The 21,571-nt window shown below is 31.2% G+C and overlaps 1 protein-coding gene and 2 pseudogenes across 1 annotated transcript; 1 reads left to right on the top strand and 2 right to left on the bottom strand.

Annotated features, from left to right (window-relative positions):
* Nucleotides 1-4,756: 4,756 nt before the first annotated feature.
* On the bottom strand, nt 4,757-5,297 carry LOC120208272 (ethylene-responsive transcription factor ERF096-like). Its single transcript, XM_039207587.1, has one exon. The coding sequence runs from the start codon at nt 5,180-5,182 to the stop codon at nt 4,808-4,810; it is 375 nt and encodes a 124-aa protein (XP_039063518.1). The 5' UTR covers nt 5,183-5,297; the 3' UTR covers nt 4,757-4,807.
* Nucleotides 5,298-15,532: 10,235 nt separating this feature from the next.
* On the top strand, nt 15,533-16,649 carry LOC120208130 (annotated as a pseudogene).
* A 2,046-nt stretch (nt 16,650-18,695) lies between these two features.
* Nucleotides 18,696-20,376, bottom strand: LOC120208119 (annotated as a pseudogene).
* Between the last annotated feature and the right edge of the window lie 1,195 nt (nt 20,377-21,571).

Below are 21,571 nucleotides of genomic sequence, written 5' to 3'. Positions count from 1 at the left end.
TGAATATAAAAACGTAAGATTGCTTGGTATTACTTTGAGCTAATCTTCGGAGCGTAGGGAATCCGAAGTAGTTCACATTTTGGACACTCGTGTTTGTGATAAAGAGTGTACGATTGAGCCTATTAAATGAGGAGCTTTGTGAAACTAAAATTTGGGATGGATTTGAGGTTTGACATTCCAATTCTCGGTGAAGAATATTTTCATCAAGTTGATACTATATGGGGCATATAAGAAAGGTCGCAGTTTTGAAAAGAAAAAGAAATAAAAAGGAAAAAGAAGAAGAAGAAGAAAAAGAGAGAAAAATTAAAGTGAAAACCTGAAATGGCGCATTGAGAAAAATGAATCTAAAGTGAAAACCTGAAAGGACGCTTTAGAACGGATATGAGGAAGGAACCCGAAGGGAAGACATAGACGGGTTTGATTTCAAACATGAGATAAAACCAAGAAACAAGTTGGAACTTTGCAAGGGTCATGAAGATGAAGAATGTGCAAAAAAAATGTCCACGATTCAGTGGAAATTATAGTCCTAATATAATTGACATCATGCATTCATGTTTAGGCATATAAATAGGAGCATGCATGTTCATTCATTCATTTCAAACATTCTAACATTTTGACAGGGATGCAGATTTTCAAAGGGGACATTCCCCTGCATGAACTGGAGTTTGATGAAGAACTCAACACATGTGCATCATTACATTTTACAGAAGCTCGTTGGAAGTTGAAGAAGTTCATATAGGAGAACTTGTTCAGTTCTAACATCCATTTTGGTGCTTGATTTTATCGCAGAAGAAGATGGATCAGTGTCAATTTTTTGCTCGATTCTTCACAGAAGGAGTTGAATCAGCATAAACTTATTTTGCCGGATTCTATCACAGAACGAGGTAGATCATCATAGACATTTTGTTTGATTCTTCACAGAAGGAGTTGGATCAATGGTATCTTTTTGCTTGATTCTTCACATAAGGAGTTGGATCAACGTAACCTTATTTTGTTCGATTATATCACAGAATGAGATAAATCGACGTTGGCAAATTACTTTGATTATTCACATATAGTTGGATCAACATTTGTCGTGTTGTTTGATCTTCCACATAATAAGTTGGATCAGTAACAACCTTTCACTTGATCTTTCACAGAAGGAGTTGGATCAGTGAAAGTCTTTCGCTTGGTTTTTCACAGAAGGAGCTGGATCAACGTCAATTCGGTGTTCGTTTCTTCACAGAAGGAGTCGGAACAACATCACCATTTTTTCTCGACACCATCACAGAAGAAAGTGGGTCAGCTTCGTCGTTTTGCTTGATTCTTCACATAATGAGTTGGATTAGCATTGCGTTTTTGCTCAATTTCATCATAGAATGAGGTGAATTAGCATTTCTACAGGAAGAATTAGTTTATATAGGAGAGCTCGTTTAACCTAGACTGAGTCGTTGTGGTAGAATGGAGGGTTTATATAGGAGATCTCGTATGTTTTGTCCGAGCATTTTGAAAATGAGGAGTTTAAGAGAGCTTTCTCAGATTCCAGAGTTGACTTTTATCATTGGGTGAAGGGTTCGTATAGAAAGAATCTGGAACTAGTGGTTGGCAGTCAACCGAATAAAATTGGTGCTTCTTGTCTTTGTTTCATTCTCATTCCACATCAATAAGTAAAGAGGGACAGCTGTTATCACTCACTTTATCCGGGTAGTGATACGTTTCATATTATAATATGATATATAGTATATACTACATAATTGCATGTGATAGTACATATTAAATATAGTTGCATTCACATGTCATATAAATTATAAATAATAATTGTATATATTAGATAGTTAGTATGTTACATGTTTCATATTATATAGTTTCATTTGCATAATTAGTATACTATATAGTCTATATTATTAATAGGTTAGTTCATATTATGTAGCCCATTTTTTAATTTTTCTTTTAAATAAATAAAAACCCAAAAAAGAGTCCATTTGCATTAAAAATAGTCCATTTACATATTTTTCACATAGGCCCAAAGTATTAGCCCATACATTTTATAAATATATACAAATAAAAATTAAAAAAAAAAAAACAAAAAGTTCCTAATACTATCTATTGTCGCCGGTTTTTTTTGGTGTAGGAGGGAAATTTTGGATTTGATTTTCAAAGTCAAACAATACATTGATTGGCCCAACTTTCAAGGGAGTTTACATCATCTATCCTAGGCTAAAAAGCACAAACAATCTCCACCGTTCATTAGCTTGGATATAATGGCCATGGAAGCTTTTATCCAAGTGAAACAAACACAACTAATATGGACCCTTAGATGGAAGGATAGATCCAATGGCTCTCATTATGCCACGTCATCAATCCACACAAAAGAGCACAAAGCATTCTAAGCCATTGGATCACAAATAGATCCAATGGCCATGTTTCATATTCTCCAAGGAAGCTAGGGCTTCACCAACAACACTATTGCCGGTCCGAGACCTCGTCGGTGTGTCACGGCGCGTGGGGCTCACGCGTCATTCCGTTCTTCTTCCCCCGTTAGTCACCGCATCTCTGCCGGTAAAGTTTCGAAGCATGCGAAAAATTAGAAAAAAATCAGAAAAAATTAGGACTAAAGAACCTTCTCGAATCCAAGCTCGTTCTAACCGATTTTAGGAGAAAACGGTTGGATCCGGGAGCTAAAACCAACAACATAAATAGGCTTCAATCATTATCATTTAACACACACAAGGATTAAGCAAGCCAAAGCATTATTAAATATTCGAAAGAGAGGAAGAAAGGTTTACCATCGCCGGAGGGAAGCGTTTTTGGGTGAGTCTCCCTTTCTTTTTACTTTTGGTTCGAATATGATTTTTTTTGGTGTTGGTTGGGTGGCCGGCAAGGGTCGGTGGTTGGTCGGAGTAGCTGACCGATGGTGGCTTTGATGACAGGGAGTTGGTCTCGGCTGTCGGGTTTGTTGGGTTGTTGGTTGTTTGGATGGTGGTTGTAGATTTAGGGTTTAGTAGGAAGTTGGGTTTGGTGTTTGAATGTTCTTGAAATCTTAAGGGAAAAAATTCGGTTTTGATCTTTAAAAAACAAGTTGCGTTGATTTTTGGGTTTTATTGGAAGATCAAAGTGGATTTTGGAGGATGAACATTTGATATTTCTTAGGAAATATGGGTGTTTGATCTTCGAAAAACGATTTTCGGATTGGTTTTGAAGCAAAGCTTGTTTTTGGGTTGGATTTTAGAAAGAACATGAATAACAAATGGAAGAATAAGTTGGTATAGGTGATTTTCGGTTGGGTGGGGGTTAAGAGCATTTAGAAGAGTTCGAAATTTTGGAAAGAACAAAATTGAGGTTTTTGCTTAATTTTTGGGTCTTATATTGTGTAATATTTTGGGTTATTTGTTTCATTAAAACCTCCTATAGTTGGCGTGGTTTTTTTTGGAAAGTGTCTTTTTATTTATTTTATTTTAGTCACCAATTATTTGAATTTATACTTCGAATTTTAATTGAATTCAATTTAGTCATTAATTCATATTCAATTGCCTTGAATCTTTTATTGAATGTGTTTAATTATTAATATCACTTATTAATTTGTAAATATTTTAAATGGGTCACTTGTTTAATTGTGAGATAAAACATTTAGGTTTTTCAATCTTTTAATTCGATCGCTAATATTAATTAGTCCTTAGGTTTTTTAATTAAGTTTTAGCTTTTAGGTTCTTTAGTTTATTACTTATTTATTAAAACCTTAGTTTAGGTTCCTTAATTAGAAATTAATATGTTTAGAAATTACCTTGTAGGTTTAGTTTCCTTAATAATATTAATTAGAAACACATGAGCATGAATTCATAATTAATTAAAAATGATATTCTTTTATTCTTGAATATTGAAACGGGTGGTCTTAAAATAACTAGACATTCTTGTTCAATATTTTTCGAATAAATAAATGTTCTATCAAGTGGTCACCGCAAAAATCGAATAGGTTTATTAATTTTAAATAAAATGGTAGAGGGTTGTTCCTACGTTTAAATTGCTAAGAACGAGTTGTTTGATTAACGTCAAAGGCTTGGCTTTCGTTCTTTAAATCAAAGAACGTCCTTATTTTTTTAATAATAATTTGACTAATTTGTCACATTATTTTTCTCTTTTTAGGGTTTAATAATTGATTACTTATTTAAAAAATTAGGGTTGATAATATTTTATTATTTCGATTAAAACATAAGAAATAACCGCCTTAATTTCAATTAGAGGATAGTTTCTTCTTTATTTGGAAATAACAAATATTGTGCATCTCTTTAAATTTTTTTTATAATTTTATAGGGAATAAAATGATCATTAATTAAATAAATTTTTTATTTTTTTAATTTTTAATATAGGGACAAATTTATAATTGGAGGTATTAATTTTGGGCGATGTGGGGTGCTAATCCTTCCCCAAGCGTAATCGACTCCCGAACTCATAATCTCTGAATCACATGCCAAATCGTGTCTTTTTAAATTTTTTATTTAAAATGGCATATCCTGGATTTTCAACCTACCTAATCCCAAAGGTTAATAGAGACTCCAAACGTTTTTTTAAATCTTTTCTAAAATTCTTATCTTTTAATTCCGATTCTTTAAATTTATTCCGATTTTCACCACTTCGAAAAAAGTACTCGCGACACTCATTAACCAATGTGAAAATCCCAACAACAAGAATGCATTTGGTAGTTCCAATATGAACAAATCATGCACTTATTAATGGGATGATGTAAAGTTCTTTACTGAAAAACAGTGCTTTGATTAGTTAAGAGTAGCGGAATTCAAGAGAAATTGTCAAGATAACTTGTCCCCCATGAATTTCACTTCTTTTCTTCCTTCTTATTATCATCTTGATCGAGAAGCTCTTCAAGCAACTTATCATCCAAGTACTCCAGCTCGATAACTTGTTTCCCCGATGACGACGAAGAAGAAGAAGCAGTCGCGCCGACACCACTACCCATCGGATACTCCTGCGGGAAGTTGAGAATCGCCAGGTGGCCTCTCATTGCATAGGCGGCTCTATCGTAAGCTCGAGCGGCCTCCTCTGCGGTGTTAAAAGTCCCCAGCCAAACACGAGCGCCGTGCCGATTTGAGTCGCGTATCTCGGCCGCAAACTTCCCCCATGGCCGCCTTCGTACGCCCCGGTACCGAGTCGTGTCGGTCCCTTCTTCCTTGCCCTTAGAAGCACCCTCCATAACAGCGTCTTTGTATTATCTCCATGGCTTAGGTTTTGTTGGGAAATGGCATCTTATATGGAGTTTTTAACACACATTCGGGTCCTACAAAATTAAAATGCATGAAACAATTTCTTGGCTGCGAATCGATTCGACGTGGTTTTCAAAACTTTCTTTGTCCAATGTATCTGGATGGTCAAGGTGATGGCTATGGAGTTTTTAAAATCCTTTTTCCTCCCTTTCATGGTGTCACTTCTTATTAACATGTTTAATTTTAGTTAACGTTATGATAAAATTAGCCTTTAATATTTATTTAAATGATCATTTTGATCCCTTTTCGTAAGAAACTAACTACGATTAAGAAAAAGAATGAATCTATTTGTTGGATTTAATTGACACAAAAAGTTAACTTCATTTCACATGGCATATAGTTTTTCAAAGAGGTCGTTAACATTTAGTCACAAAAGCTTAAAATTTATAATAAAATACAAAGTAAGATACAAATCAGGTTTCTTCTTGTAAAGTAAAATTTGCTTGGCCGTGATGCTTATAGTTTTCATAATATTTTTTTAAATTAATTCTATCTTTAACATCCTATTTTACTGACTTACGTCAAATCAATTTGATATTAGGCACTAATTAAGTGGATTCTCGTTTTGGAAAATAATATAATTTGGATTTACTGTTCTTTCAACCCAATTTCTTGTCAAAAGTTAAAAAGTTTTTTAAAACTTTATAATAAAAAGATTTCTAAAGAGTTTTTCTGTTTGTCAAAGAAATATTATTTAATTTAGTAAGATAAAAATTTAGATCTCGTAAATAAGATCATAAGTTAATTTTTAATATTGTGAATAAAAAATTTGAATTACATATTTATAGTATTCAATTCAGATTGATCGATTAAATGATTAAGAATGTGTGATAGTTGATAATTGGAGCCAGGGGTGGAACTCTGTTGGGGCCCAAAGGGGCCTTGAGCCCTGTTAAAAATTTTATATATTCGATATACTTTTGATTTAATAATACTTTTGTTAACGTAAAAATAAAATATTTAAATTAAAAATAAAAGAATTTATTAAATATTTAATCGATTAGGAGCCAAATTAAAGAATGATAACCTCATGTTCTCAAATTTTTAGTTTAGTAACAATTGAAGTTATTATAAATTTAAATATTAGACAAATTAGGTATTGTCTTGTGAATTTTGAGTTATATATATATGGGGTGAATACAAGGTACTACCAATATAAAGACTCTTAACCATTGACAATGAATGTTCATTCTGTTACACACGCAATGCTCAAACTCGATACTTCAATGATAACAACAATCCCTTTATCACTAAAGTCGCTTGATTTGTGCTGAATTTTGAGTATGAAAACCTAATAAGTCATTTTATTTTTCTTAAATAATCTAATATTTCGGTCACTGCCAATATTTAATCATGACTTCGAGTTAAGAAAATCTAAATAGTTAGTTATCCTACAAATATTTAATTTTAAGAAATAATTTGAGATAAATTTATAACTTTCTTGACATATTAGAACATTTTGATTTGACCACCTAAAGTAGCTATTGGATTTTTTCTATTCAAACGCCATCATCACCGACCAAATCAATGTTATTTTTCCTTTTCTTTTTGCATAAAGATACATATTGAATTTTTCTATTTTTTCTTCTTCAAGTACGATAACTTCTTGATTCTTTCTTCATGTTTCAGTTCGATTTGTTCGATGTAAGGCTAATGGTGTGGTTTATGCACTCGTCAATTATGTCTCCTTCACGTCTGTGTTGTTATATGTCAAGTCTATTGTTTCTAAATGTATTTCTGTTATAGTCATTTCTGACACTATTTACAATTAATGTAGACCGTTTATTTTTTAAAATTAAAATAAAATATATTTTCACTCACATAAGTGTAAAACAATCTAAGTTTTATAAAAAGTCAATTTTTATAAGTGTTTATACATTTTAATTCTCAAATAGATTCAATTATAAACTTTATCTACATGATACATCAAATTTATATAAAAATTAATTATATTTTTAAACCCCGTCAAAAAAAATTATTAAATATTTTTATGATATCATTATTCACATGCACATTGTCACATAAATACCATGGATCATCACATTAGTCCAGTTAACTATCGTATCATCGCTATAACAATTAAAGATAATTTTCGACTATCAAATGATAAAATTAATATAATTAAATAAATTTAAAGATTACGGTCATACAATTAAAAAAAATTAAATGATATTATTAATTTTAGTTTATTACGAGGATAAAAATACTCTTTTAAATCTTAGTTATTTTATTTATTTTTAATTTTATTTCTATGATAATTTTTTTACTAATTTTATTTTATAATTTAAGGATCTTAAAATTGTGGATTGGCGTTTTAAAAGCGCGTGATGGTCTTATGTAGTCGATGTTTTAAACTTATTTTTCTTTTTTTGTATTTTTTCTATTATAAAGAAATTGGACTGAAAATTGTTTAGATTTCTAATTGATTGCCAGCTCAGAGCCTCACGTGATTTCGTCATCCAACGTGAGCTCTCACGTGATCTGATACGTCAATTTTTTTAACTTTTGTACACATGTTACTTGTTGATTTGCTGTTCGAATCCAGTCATTCATGCTTATGATTGGTTTGGAAAGTTGTAATTTTTTTTTTGGGATAAATCAAATAACTTAAGATGAAAGCGTTCCAAATTTTAAGCTCAATATAGTTGTCCCGGCGGGGGTCGAACCCGCGACTTTTAATTGTAAGATATTATTTTATTAAGTATTCTGATTATTAAAGTTATAAAATGATTCATCGATTATAGGTCGTTGTTTTGTTGAGTCTCCGAATTATTATAAGTTATAAAATGATCATTCAACTATTTACATATTCCAAACTTGTCATTTTTTTGTTAAAAATTGGCAATCATTTGATTTAGATGTTAACATACTAATTAAGATATGATAAAATTATATTTTAATGATGTTTACACTTATATTGTTGTTGTTTTCAAGCATTGACTTGGTGATATAATGTTTCAAACGCTTACTTGATTGCATAATGTAAACATATATTCAATCTATAAAATACAACTCAAATAGTTTTGGGATCAGATTTTTATCATATCTGAATGAGTAAGTTAACGTCATACGTAGAAGACCGCCAATTTTTTGATGAAAAACGACAAGTTTGAAACATATGAATAGTCAAGTGATTATTTTGTAACTTTTTATAGTCGGGAGACTCAATAAAGAAACATCTTATAGCCCTTGGTTTATTTTGTAACTTTTAATAGTCGGGACCCAATAATTTTTAGATTAAAATTTAAGAAAACATAAGGATTAAAATAAATATTTGTAGTAAAAAAGTAAGTTTTAAATAATTAAATTCAGACATTTAAACTATAAAATATAATGTAAAACTTTAAAAGGTCATAACTTTATAATTCGATACCTGATTGCGATGATTTTTTAATTGTACGTAACTTTTCGAGATATATTGATATATATGTTGACAAGAGCCAAAAACATGGTTTTTAGAACCGGATCGGTTAACAAATCGGTCATGCTACCAGTTCACTGGTTCAACCGGTCGAATCGGTCCGATCAGTCGGAAGAATCGTATGACGTCATAATTATTTAAAAAATTAAATAAAAATATCAAAAATATTTAATAAAAAATAATTTTTTATATCACAAGTCATATTCAAAGCAAGTCATAACATATATAAGTTAAAAACCATAAAATCAAGTGAAACAAAATGATTCAAATTAACCACAACATAATATTTAAAGTAAAACATATTAAATAATAAATATAATTATATAACTATAATTAAAAAATATTTGGGGCTAAAAAATCATAACAAAATGATATTGTTTAATTTAATTTTTTTTAAAAAAAACAAATTCACATGGCTAAGAAACATAGAAGAGCATCCCAACTAACTTCTATAAATAATAGAGGTAATTTGGCATTCAAAATCATGGAGCCTTTTGGTGAGCATTGAGTGAACCATTCTTTCACTTCAATCAAGCTTGAATTTTAGGCTTCAATCGAGTTTCTAATTTTTTTTTAAGTTCAAGCCTTTTTGAGTTCAAGTTTCAATATTATATTTCGAGTTCGAGTTAAACTTGATAATTTTTAGCTCGTAAGTTTGAGTCGAGTTGAACTTAGTTTTAAAGTTTTTAAGTTCGAGTCGAACTCAGTAATACTCGAGTTTGACTTGGCTCATTTAACAAATGACGTCGTTTGGTTTAATTTTTAAAAAAAAAACAAAATTGACGGTTTTTTCCAGTTTTCAGCCGGTCCGGTTCGAACGGTTCAACGATTTCGATCGGTTCACTAGTAGCGGTTCAACCGGTCCGATTTTTAAAACACTGGCCAAAAGTACCTTTTTGTCATTCCCCCCTCCCCCCCCCAAAAAAAAAACATTGTTTTGATATTTAATTTTGAAATTTCAATAGTAATTTTAAAATTTTAACTTCATTCTTTTTTAATCCGTCGGATTTGAAAATTTGATCCTTTTGTATATAAATATATTATTATCTATAAAGATTCGATAGGAGTAAGTTTATCAAAGAATATGATATTTTCATTTTGGTCTCTATAATTTATATTTCCTTTCAATTTGAATGTTAATTCTAATTTGTTTTTTCTGTGACAACGACGAAAGTTTGGTGATCTAGGGTTTTCCAATGGTCCCCTGAAATTGGAATTTGGGCTCATAAACGGGCTTAGGGTATTAGGCCAGCCAACGGGTTGTAATTAGGGCTTTGTAACTTGGACCTTCGAGTTATGTAATTGGGTTATAGGTAAATGAGTTGTTGGATTTTATTTATGGACCAAACAAATTTTGACATATTACTAGGGGTGTAAATGAAACGAACTTGAACGAGTGGAGCTATATTCGTTTTTTTATTTATTTTTGAAATTGTTCATGTTTGTTTAAATTTTCAATATCGTGTTTGTGTTCGTTTATTTATTTTTAAAGGTGTTTGTGTTCGTTCTTTTAGTATTCACAAATATATTCGTTTAATGTTTGTTTGACGTTCACCAACACTCTTTTTACTCACTTATTTGCAAGTGAGAAAAGTTATAAAATTACACCACTAATTCTTAAATACTCTATACTTCACAATCTAAACTATAGAATTCACCTTATGTTCAATTTAGTCCCTATCTTCACTAATATTTAAAATGTGAAAAATTCAAATGAAATGGATAACCAAATAAATGAGTCATTAAACAAGCCAATAACGAGATTGTTCGTAAACATAAACGAACTGAACACACATTTATTCGTGTTTGTTTGTTTATTAAATGAACATAAAAAATTTATTCATACTCGTTTATTTAACTTAATAAACAAACATAAACGAACATTATGCGAATAGCTCACAAATAATTCATCCAACATCCATCAAACAATCTGTTCATGCAAACTCTAGATATTACAACCGCTAATAATGCAGTGTTTCACAATTCAAACCCACCCTTCAACTGCCTTATTCATTTAGCAATTAATGAGGAAAACAATTCTTTTCTTAAGCAAATTGAAGAAGGTTTTAAAATCTTTCATACCTTCAACAGCAACCTTTGACTAAAACAAATGGAATTGCCCACTTTCAAAAGGGAAAAAACTGAATGTTTTTTCTTACCTAAGACGTGGTTTGTCTTTGTATTTGATTTCTCAAGTTTGGAGAGCCTCAGTTTTTTATTATTATTTTTAATTTCTGTACCTTCCTTTGCATTACAATGGGTTTTATATGGCAATATTTTTTTTGATAATAAAGTGAGAAAATATTTTTTTTAAATAGAATAATGGAGAAATTATTATTTTTAAATAGAGTGAATATTACAATGTTAATAAAAAGTCATTGAAATCACTTGACGTCTTCAGGTCCCTACTTATCTTCTTCGTCTTCCCAAACTTTATTCGTCAGTTCAAGCACACCAACAACTTAAGCTTCATCAATGGCGTCTGCTCCTCCACCATCTTCGATCAGCTCTTCCGTCAACTCAAAGACACCAACAAACGGTATCAACATTTTCGCGTCCCATACCATATATGTAAGTTGAGAAGATATCGAATTTTTCATACATCTTTATAAAAACTTCATGTAATCCATATATCTTCTCCAATTTATCATACAAAATATACTATTTAAGAAAATAATCGCTAATCATTTTTATTTGAGGAATTTTTTTCTACCTCGTTATTTAGGTGATTTTACCGATTTGTATAATTGCTTTACAAATTTAAATTTTTAAGTGAAAATATTATAGCTTTTCTTTTGGTGATGATGATCAAGGACCCACTTAAAATTATTAATAAAAGATGATTTTGAAAACGGGACAATGGGAATATATTACTAATTGATAATTTGATAGTTACTTGAGTGTTGTAAGATCTTAGATATTACTAATAGTCGTCTAACACTTTTTTAAGTTTAAACTTCAAATCATCAATCATAAACTTCAAAACAATAATAATCATAAATTCTAAATATAAAAATAAAAATAAATATTTTTAATTAGTTTACATTAGTCTTTAAACTTAAATTTCTGGTTTATTTTTAATTTTTGTTTGATGATATGATATTATGAGATTATATAGGAACAAATATGAGTTAAGTCAGATTAAGTTTTACATTATATATATATATTATTAGATATATGGATCTAATTAAAAATAACGGTGCTATTATAGTTATTATTAAATGGGTAAAGTATAGTAATGGTCACTGAACATTTCTGAAGCTTGCATTTAGGTCCCCCGACTTTTAAAACTTGCAATACAGTCTCTCAATATTTATTCCGTTTGCAATATGGTCCTCCAACTTAAACCACAGCTAGAAATTAGGGTAAATTATATAAAAGGTTATTGAACTTTTCAGACACTTGAATTTAGGTCCCCCAACTTTTAAAACTTGCAAAACAGTCCTCAATTTCATTCTAAACCCCAATTTCCAAAGTAATTCAATTTCATTCTAAACCCTAAATTCCAAAATAATTCAATTAAATTCAATTATGTCAGATTTATTATTATTTAATTTCATCTTATTTCATGTGATACGTATTTTTTATATAAATATAATAGTATAATTCTTATATGTTGAAGAAATTTTTTAATTAAAAAAAGTAGTTAGGATATAGAAGAGGTTGAAAATAATTCGAATTTTAAATTTATAAAATGTTATTTTGACGTATAAATAAAAGTGTAAACTACTAGGTTGACAACTTAACTATCTAGCCCTTTTTACTTTTGTCATCGATCTTTTAAATTTATCAATAATACAACATAATTATTTAACTGTTTCAACTAAGCCACTAGTCGTTACCAATTGATACAAATGATGAAGTGGCAGTTAAAAGGAATTGACATTATTATACATTCAGTCTTTATTATTTATATAATCAATTTGGTCCTAAATTAAATAGAATTTAATAAATTAATCATTTAATTAGGATCTGACATGTGTTAGCACATGATCATGACACGTGTCATTGGTGACACATGTCACCACCTAATTATTTATATATGCTATCAATTTGGTCCTAAATTAAATAAAATTTAATAAATTAATCATTTAACCAGGATCTGACATGTGTTAACACATGATCATGATATATGTTATTGGTGACACATGTCACCACCTAATTAGAAGAAAAATTAAGTTACAAAGAAGTAAAATTTGGGTCTTAGGCAAAATCAAACCTGAGTCACGCAAATGAAAGATACAGGGTGGAGCCACTAAGCTAACACCATCGTTTGTGTTAAGAGATATACAATAATACATATACTAATAGTATGACCAATGCTAGAAAAAAAGAATATAATGGAAAATGGAAATAATGAGATTTGAACTTCGGCAAAAAATTTGAAAGCAATAAATGATGGGAAAATATTATATTTTTTTACAATAAAAAATATTATATTTGATAAATTGTTTGATAGATTTAATATATTTTTAAATATTAGTTGATACAATATTTTAAAAGAATAAATTTAAGATTTATATATATTTTAAGCTAAATTTAATAATTATATTTTTCATATTTATAATTCATGATTATATATATAATCTTAAGTTGAGTATTTCTAATATAATTAATAATTTTAATTTCTTATTAAAAATAAAATATTCAAAAAATATAAATGATTCATACATTAATATATGAATATATTTTTTATTTATACATCTAAATATAAATATACATTTATATAAATAAATTTTTATTCGTATATTGAAATATTTTGATTAAAATATAAACATATTTTAAATACTAGTTTATACAAGAAAAATAAAATATATCAAAAATATAAATGATTCATACATTTAAATATAAATTGAATCATTTATATTTTCTATACATCTATATTTAATAAGAAAATAAAATTATTGGGGGACTGTTTTGCAAGTTTTAAAAGTTGGGGACCTAAATTCAAGTGCCTAAAAAGTTCAATGACCGTTTATATAATTTACCCTAATTTTCTAACAGTGATTTAAGTTTGGGGACCATATTGCAAACGGAATAAATGTTGGAGGACTGTATTGTAAGTTTTAAAAGTTGAGGGACCTAAATGCAAGCTTTAGAAATGTTCAGTGACCATTACTATACTTTACCCTTATTAAATATGTAAAGAATAATTATAATAATGTATGGATCGGATTTAGTTAAAAATATTTACTCTAAACTTAAATCCGATACGACTCAACATTGTACTTAAAAAAACTTAACCAATACATAAATTTTTTAACAAAATAATCTTATAAAATTGAATCAAAATTCATTATATCTGATCTCATAGCCTCCTCTAATATTATGTTGCACGATACAATTTATATTATAAAAAACTAAAATAAAGAAATATAAATTCATAGACTACTATAAATCAAAATAGCATGGTTATCAAAATCGGACCGTATCGGTCGGTTCAACCGGTTGAATCGTGAATCGGTGGTCTGTCCAGTCTGGTTACCTCATAAAATTGGTTTGGTAATGAGGTAAAATCGGGGTGAACCGGCTGAAAACCGGTTTGAACTGCCGGTTCACTTTTTTTCTTTAAAAAAAATTAAACCAAACGACGTCGTTTGTTCAACGAGCCAAGTCAAATTCGAGTATTGCTGAGCTCGACTTGAACTCGAAAACTTTAAAAGTAAGTTCAACTTGACTCAAAAACTCACGAGCTAAAAATTATCAAGTTCAACTCGAACTCGAAATATAATATTAAAACTTGAACTCGAAAAGGCTCGAACTAAAAAAAAATTAGAAGTTCGATTGAAGCCTAAAATTTGAGCTCAATTGAAGCGAAAGAATAGTTCGCTCTATGCTCACCAAAAGGCTCCATGATTTTGAATGTCAAATTACCTCTATTATTTATAGAAGTAAGTTGAGATACTCTTCTATGTTTCTTAGCCATGTGAAATTGTTTTGTTCTCATATTTTTACTCTTTAAACTTTTGGGATGCTCTTCTATGTTTCTTAGCCATGTGAGATTATTTTTTTTAAAATTAAACCAAATGACATCATTTGTTATGATTTTTTTAAGTCCTAATTTTATTTTTTTGATTATAGTTATATAATTATATTTATTATTTAATATGTTTTAACTTAAATATTATGTTGTAGTTGATTTGAATTATTTTGTTTCACTTGATTTTATGGTTTTTAATTTATATATGTTATGACTTGTGATATTTTTATATATTTTAATATTATAAACTTAAAAAAGTGTTACATATATATTAATATTGCTTTGAATATTATGTAAAATTTAAAAAAATTATTTTATATAAAATCTGGTTCAACCGCGGTTGAACCAGTGAACATGTACCTTCACCAGTTCAATGTCCGGTCCGATTTTAAAAACATTGTAAAATAGAGTTCAAAGAATAAGTTGAGAAAAAAAGAGTAAATTTAAGGACTAAAATTTTAGAATAATTTTAATAAAAATATTTTTTTATAAATCTGAGTTAATATAAAATAATATATGTTTAAAATTCTCTATCATTTAATAATAAATGTTTATATATATATATATATATATATATATATATATATTCAAATTCAAGATCTAAAAAATAACAAAATAACTCCTTAATTGTTAAAACCATTTAATTTAGTTTGTGCAATAAAAATATGAACTTTAAATATAAGAAGAAGAAAAAAGAACAATAATCGAGACACTCAAAGTCTGCAACATGTTCTATTTATTTATTTGGAGCAGACAATTTTCTGGTGAAATCGTGAAGGAAAACTCACCAAATTATGGCTTTTATCATTGACAATCTCCCTCGTTTATATTCTTCCTGGGTTCTCTTTCCCAGAATATCTTCACAAATCTCTGAGTTCATCAATCACTGAAAACATTACAGGGTTTTCTTTCTCAGTACACAACTTTCCATGTCTTGATTCTTACCAAGATCCAACCAACTCCTTTTGTTTCCATTGTTTGGTCTTTTTTTTTCCTCATGGATCTTGCAAGTAAAAGCTACTCCAACACGATCCGAGTCTCACAACAAGCACTTTCGCCGATCACAACGCCGGGGAACTTGATCTTGGGCTCCCATTCATATTCATCCGACACGAGTTTTCCCATTATAGCTATCGCCGTCATCGGCATTTTAGCCACCGGTTTCTTGCTAGTCAGCTACTACATCTTCGTCATCAAGTGCTGCCTCAACCGGCACTGTATCGATCTCCTGAGGCGATTTTCGCTGTCTCGGAGACGACCCGAAGATGCTTTAACGGCGGCGGTCGAGCACCGAGGGCTGGACGAATCCGTGATAAGGTCAATCCCGATATTTCAGTTCAAGAAAATAAATGAACACAACAACAATGGAGAAGACGATGAAAGAAGCTTCTTTGAATGCGTTGTTTGCTTGAGCGAGTTCATAGAAGATGAAAAACTGAGAAGAATGCCGAATTGCAGCCATCACATCGATTGCATCGATGTCTGGCTCCAAAGCAATGCAAATTGTCCACTTTGCAGAACGAGCATTTCAAGCAACACCATCAATGGCAACGCCACGAGCTCGGCTCAGATCCGAGCTCGACCATCAATGACGATGAAGAAGATTATGTAGTGATTGAATTAAGCAACAACGACAATAACAACACAAGTTCCATTGATGAGTTATCCAACAAGAAGAAACAAGCAAGAACGTTACAGAAAGGGACAAGCATGGGGGCTGAATGGATTGACAGTAGAGACAAAAACGAAGAGTTTGCAGAGATTCAGCCAATAAGGAGATCGATCTCGATGGATTCATCGGCAGATCGGCAGCTTTATTTAGTAGTTCAAGAAGCTATAAGACAAAAGAGGCAAGTCAATGAGGTTAGCACCATTGAAAGTTGCAGTAGTAGCAGAATGGTGAGAAGATCTTTCTTCTCTTTTGGTCATGGCGGAGGGTCAAAGAATGCAGTTTTACCTGTTTATTTGGAGCCATGAAAACCATATTTTTAGTTTTTTTTTTCATTTGCTTTAGCTTAGAGATTTTCTTTATTTGTATTGATAGATAATTAATGACATTTGTGACATACAATTGTTTATCTTGAAATTGAGAAAAAAATATTATTTTACTTGAATTTCTTTACGGGGTTTATAAATTAGGTCAAATTATATACAAAGGTCATTTTAATATAATTTTTGGTTGATTTAGTCCTCTATTATAATTTGATATTTGTACTACAATGAGGAAGGTAGGCAAAATTATGGGAAAATGGTGAAATAAAAAAAAGAGATTGAGCGAAATAGTGTTTATGAGAAATTATTTAGAAAAATATTATGATTACTAATTTACTATAGAAATATTAAAGTCATCGACAATTGTTATTGATTATGACAAAGTCACTAGCCATCGCCAACGATTTTAATTCATTTGTTTATATTTTTAGGACTAAAATAAGAAAATAAATCATAGGGACCAACATGAGAAAAATAAAATACAATGATTTTAGATGTTCTCAAATGAGTCATAACCACGATTATGGACATCATTATCCATTGCTTAAACAACAAATCCTTCCATTTGGAATCCAGAAGATTATTTAATTATTATTTTTCAAAAAGCAACTCATTAATTACATTTCTCTGTTCTTTATCACTTTAATCAACATCATTAGACAGTGATTAACAATTAGAATGACAAGTTCTCCCCCTCAAAAAATTGTTTTAAGTACCTAAAGTCTATGATACATAAAGACAGACATAAATGATGACGTTACACACCGTATAAATGCGGGATGACTAAAGTGGAGGGTTGCTACTGGAGTTTTGTGTGGCAAAAAGGTGCTTCTAAAACTTAAGGGAAAATTTTATATAATGTCAATAAGACCAGCGCTGCTGTATGGATCAGAATGTTGGGCAATCAAGAAGGATCACGTAAGGAGGATGGAGGCAGCAGAAATGAGAATGTTCCGATGGGCATGTGGTAGGACTCTGTGGGACATGACAACAAACTCTGCTATTAGGATGTCCTTGGGGGTGGTGCTTGTATCTGAAAAATTGAGAGAGGGAAGACTACGGTGATTTGGGCATGTCCTTAGGAGACAACATTCGGAAGCGGTCAGGAGGGTAGAGTCGATTACAGTCGACGATCCCAGAAGGAGAGGACGACCAAGACGGAAGTGAGAATACTGCTTGAGATCTGATTTGAAGGATTTAGCCCTTACCGAGGACATGACCTCTGATAGGAAAGTATGGAGACTTAAGACCAGGGTAGCCGAGTAGTGCGGGTCACATCCATAGGGTGTATCATTTCCGTCTTCTTTTAATGCCTTTGTAGTAATTTTCATGACTTCTACTTCTTACACGTTTATGTCATTGAAATTTATGAAGACTTAGAACTAGGATAGCATAGTAGTATGCCTTAGTTTAGGTTTTAACTCATTTTGATTTTATTCCTTCTCGTAGCTGGCTATCGTTGACTTCTGTGTATCTTTCTCTTCTTGTTTCCTCTTTTTAAATTTAGTCGGATCTTACGTTTCTGTCTATATGCAGAGATTTTTACGCAGGTATTTATTTGCAGGGATTACTTCCCATTAAAGACGTGCATATGAAGACTGCATATGAAGACTGTTTAACTATGTATTTATTTATTCATTTATTTATTTATACATGCATAGCATTTTATCCTTATTTTTAATTTTCTAACTGCCGAATGTCTTCTACGGAAGTTACTCTCAACCTGGCGTTGGGGGCATGCCTACTACTCTACCTCCCCTTATCCCATTACATATGAGAATAGGGTTTTGTTGTTGTTGTATGTTAATGTGCAAACATTCTCTCGGAAGATATGAAAAAATGAGTACAAAATGTGCAGTCATAAGGGAGTGACATGGAATATCATGGTTGAAGGGGCCAGCTTGTATGAAGCAGGCTAGAATTTACAACATTAATTTGCAGATATTTATTTTAAACTAAGGTCCTCATATTCTCCTCTTTTTTTAATAATTTCTGGGAATTTTTTTGTAATCAAATTATATATGCTGGTCTTCATGCCATAAGAGTTTTCTTCAAGGTTCTGGTTGAGTCCCTGTAAGGATTTTATTCGCTTTTGCATCGTTTTTGTGGTCGTAAGCCGGGTACGGCAGCTCTTCTGGTCCGACTTGAGCTTACAGGTCACGATCTTTTCCCCACAGCACCAAATACAGGCCAACAATCACAATTGCTCCCCCTACAATGCTGATCAACGAGTGAAAATTTAAGTCTCCGCTTCTACTCGAAAGTAACCGGAATGTTGCAGACAAAATTACCTGCCGATATGAAGCTTTTTGTCGAGGACGAAGTACCCTAGAAGTGCCACGAGCAGTGTCGAAAGGGGATTGAACATGGTCACAAACACCGGCCCTTTCTCTTCGGTGCTCCACAGTTGCATGTAGATTATCAAACCAGAGCAAACCACTCCCTGTCATGTATGAATTGATGTTATGAACAAAAAACCCCGAAAACTGTCGAATAATACCCTGCTTACAGCATATATATAGTAGCCCAGAAATCAGAAATCGAATCCCATTTTCCATGCAGCCGGTTCATGATTCACAATGACTGAAAACTGCCGATTGTGCTGCTCTGACAAGCTCATCCATGTCGTTAATGACAGCGGTGCCGGATATATTTTCAGTGTAAACGCCTACAAAATATCTAACATCGTAAGCATATTTTATCCATCTCGGATCTGCAATTTAGTCTATTTGAATGGATACGTTTTCTTTTACCTGCATGATGTACAATATAGACCAAGTTAAGCAGCTGCAAACAATAAGAATTGAACCCTTTAACCAATTCTCATGAATGGGGGATTTGCCTTGAATATGGATTAGAGTTGGCCCCAGGGACTTTATTGCAGGACCTTTGTACAATGTCATTGTTGTTACACCAACCAACGAGACAAAGGTTCCGACAACTTTGGCAAATTCTCGAGGATTTCGAAGATTAACTACCTCCAATCTGCATTAAAGTCGAATCCCAGATGATTATAGTCATTGAAGCTTTGCTAATTTATTGATCAAAGTTCGATTGCTAACCGGAATAGAACTGCAATTATAAATGTCAAAGAAGCTATGGTGTTCACCAGGGCTGCAAGGAAAGTTGGTGACGTGTATCTCAAGCTAACGAAATACATGTTGAGGGTCAAACTCACCCTGTTCGAATCGAACAAACAGAAGCTTAATCGTACACGAGTGTCAAATATAAATACTTCAAGAAACATAAAGAGCCGGAGAAGTATGTACCCCAGGATGGAGAGAACAAATATCTCTAGAAAAAGGGAAAAAGTCAGCTTTGGCCTCTTTTTTCTGCACCAAAGAACAGAACTAACAGCATAAAACTTGAATATTCCAAACAGTTCCATGAAAGATTAGTCCATAGAAAAGTAGATATGTTTTCGGCAGCGTTACATTTATCAAATAACAATCGTAACATAAAGTGACCTTTTGAGGAAATAGGCAAAAGGGAACATGGCAATGCCGGCTACGATGTGTCGATACGTGATGTGTACGTGAGGGTTCATACCATGATTAAAGCAGGCTTCAGTGAAGATATAAAGGAAAGTGTAGCCAAAACTGGCGAAGCACCATAAGGATATGGGGCTTGAACCTTTGGTAAATGTTGGAGTACGAGCCGGATTTTTCCGTCATACTTTCGCCTTTTCCAGTTTACTTTCTTTGTTTTCCTCTGTTTCAGACTCGATCACAAACTGAGTATAAAAGTACACAGAAAAAGTGGTGGCATTGTTGTTTTAGTCTCTAATTACTGTTGCATGTTGTTGTCAGTATCATGTTCTTGATTAGAAATGTCTGAAAAGAAAAATAATTGTCTTATTCTCCATGGAATTCTTTGGTCCGAATAACTATAAGAGGTGATGAAATTAGAGAAATTGGAAACCAGAAAAGAAATGGTTTCTGTGCACTTCTGTTATCAATTTACCTCATGTTTCAATCAAGTGATGATTGATTCTTTGATTCAATTATGCTTGGCTTATGAATATTATGTTATTCGGATTCAAATATGAGTATTACATATAAAATTTTTTTCTACATATTTGAAATATGATACAAAATCTTCAAGTGTTCGGATGATGTCGAATAAACGATTTTTATCTAATTATGAATTGTATGCGACATATTATCACTAATTTCAGTAAAACACGCATTAAGTAATCAAAAACTTGAGATTTGGAAAATTCAAACTGGTTGATGATTCCAACACGAGTGGACAAGTCTGTCTACTCGTTCCCCTTGCTTTGATACATAGCTATAGTGAGTGTACAGCTGCATATATTCTGACACGACAACTTTGGCTTGATTGTCATCATGTTTTGTTTTGTGTCATATTTTCATCTCCAAGGACGCCAACATCATTTAAAGTTGTGGAATATATCTATGAAACAGCAATTCTCTACAGCTTGCAATCGCATCGGTTTGGACGTCAAAAGATCACACACCAATAATAATCCACGAAATTTGCTTTTATACTACTCAGCCCTATCTTCGATAATATTTAACCTAAGATTTTAGAACATTAATCCGTCAACAAGATAATGAAATAAATATCATTTAAATTTGAAAAACGATATTAAATTCAACACTGATAAATAAATGTATTATAAAAACAAACAAAAGACCTACTACAAAAGTAGACAAAATCATCAGAATTTTCATGCTAAAAGGGAAGGCTAATTAAAAATAACAAAATCATCAGAACTCGTATTATAAATAAGTAGTTAAAGCATATTATAATTTTCATTTAAATGCTTAAAGTATTTTTTGGAGAAAATAAGTACTAAAGTTATCTTTTTGGTCAAAATATGCAAGTGAAGTATTTATTGGTCAAAATAGATACCTAAAATATTCAATCTTTTTAATCTACGTTCTAAAAAAATTGACACAG

This window comes from Hibiscus syriacus, unplaced genomic scaffold (genome assembly GCF_006381635.1).
Source record: "Hibiscus syriacus cultivar Baekdansim isolate YM2019G1 unplaced genomic scaffold, ASM638163v2 tig00000538_pilon, whole genome shotgun sequence".
Lineage (NCBI taxonomy): Eukaryota > Viridiplantae > Streptophyta > Magnoliopsida > Malvales > Malvaceae > Hibiscus > Hibiscus syriacus.
This window is presented reverse-complemented; position numbering and strand designations above follow the sequence as displayed.

Excerpts from the sequence above, each read along its gene's own strand:
- LOC120208272 (XM_039207587.1), bottom strand. The coding sequence starts at position 5,182 with ATGGAGGGTGCTTCTAAGGGCAAGGAAGAAGGGACCGACACGACTCGG.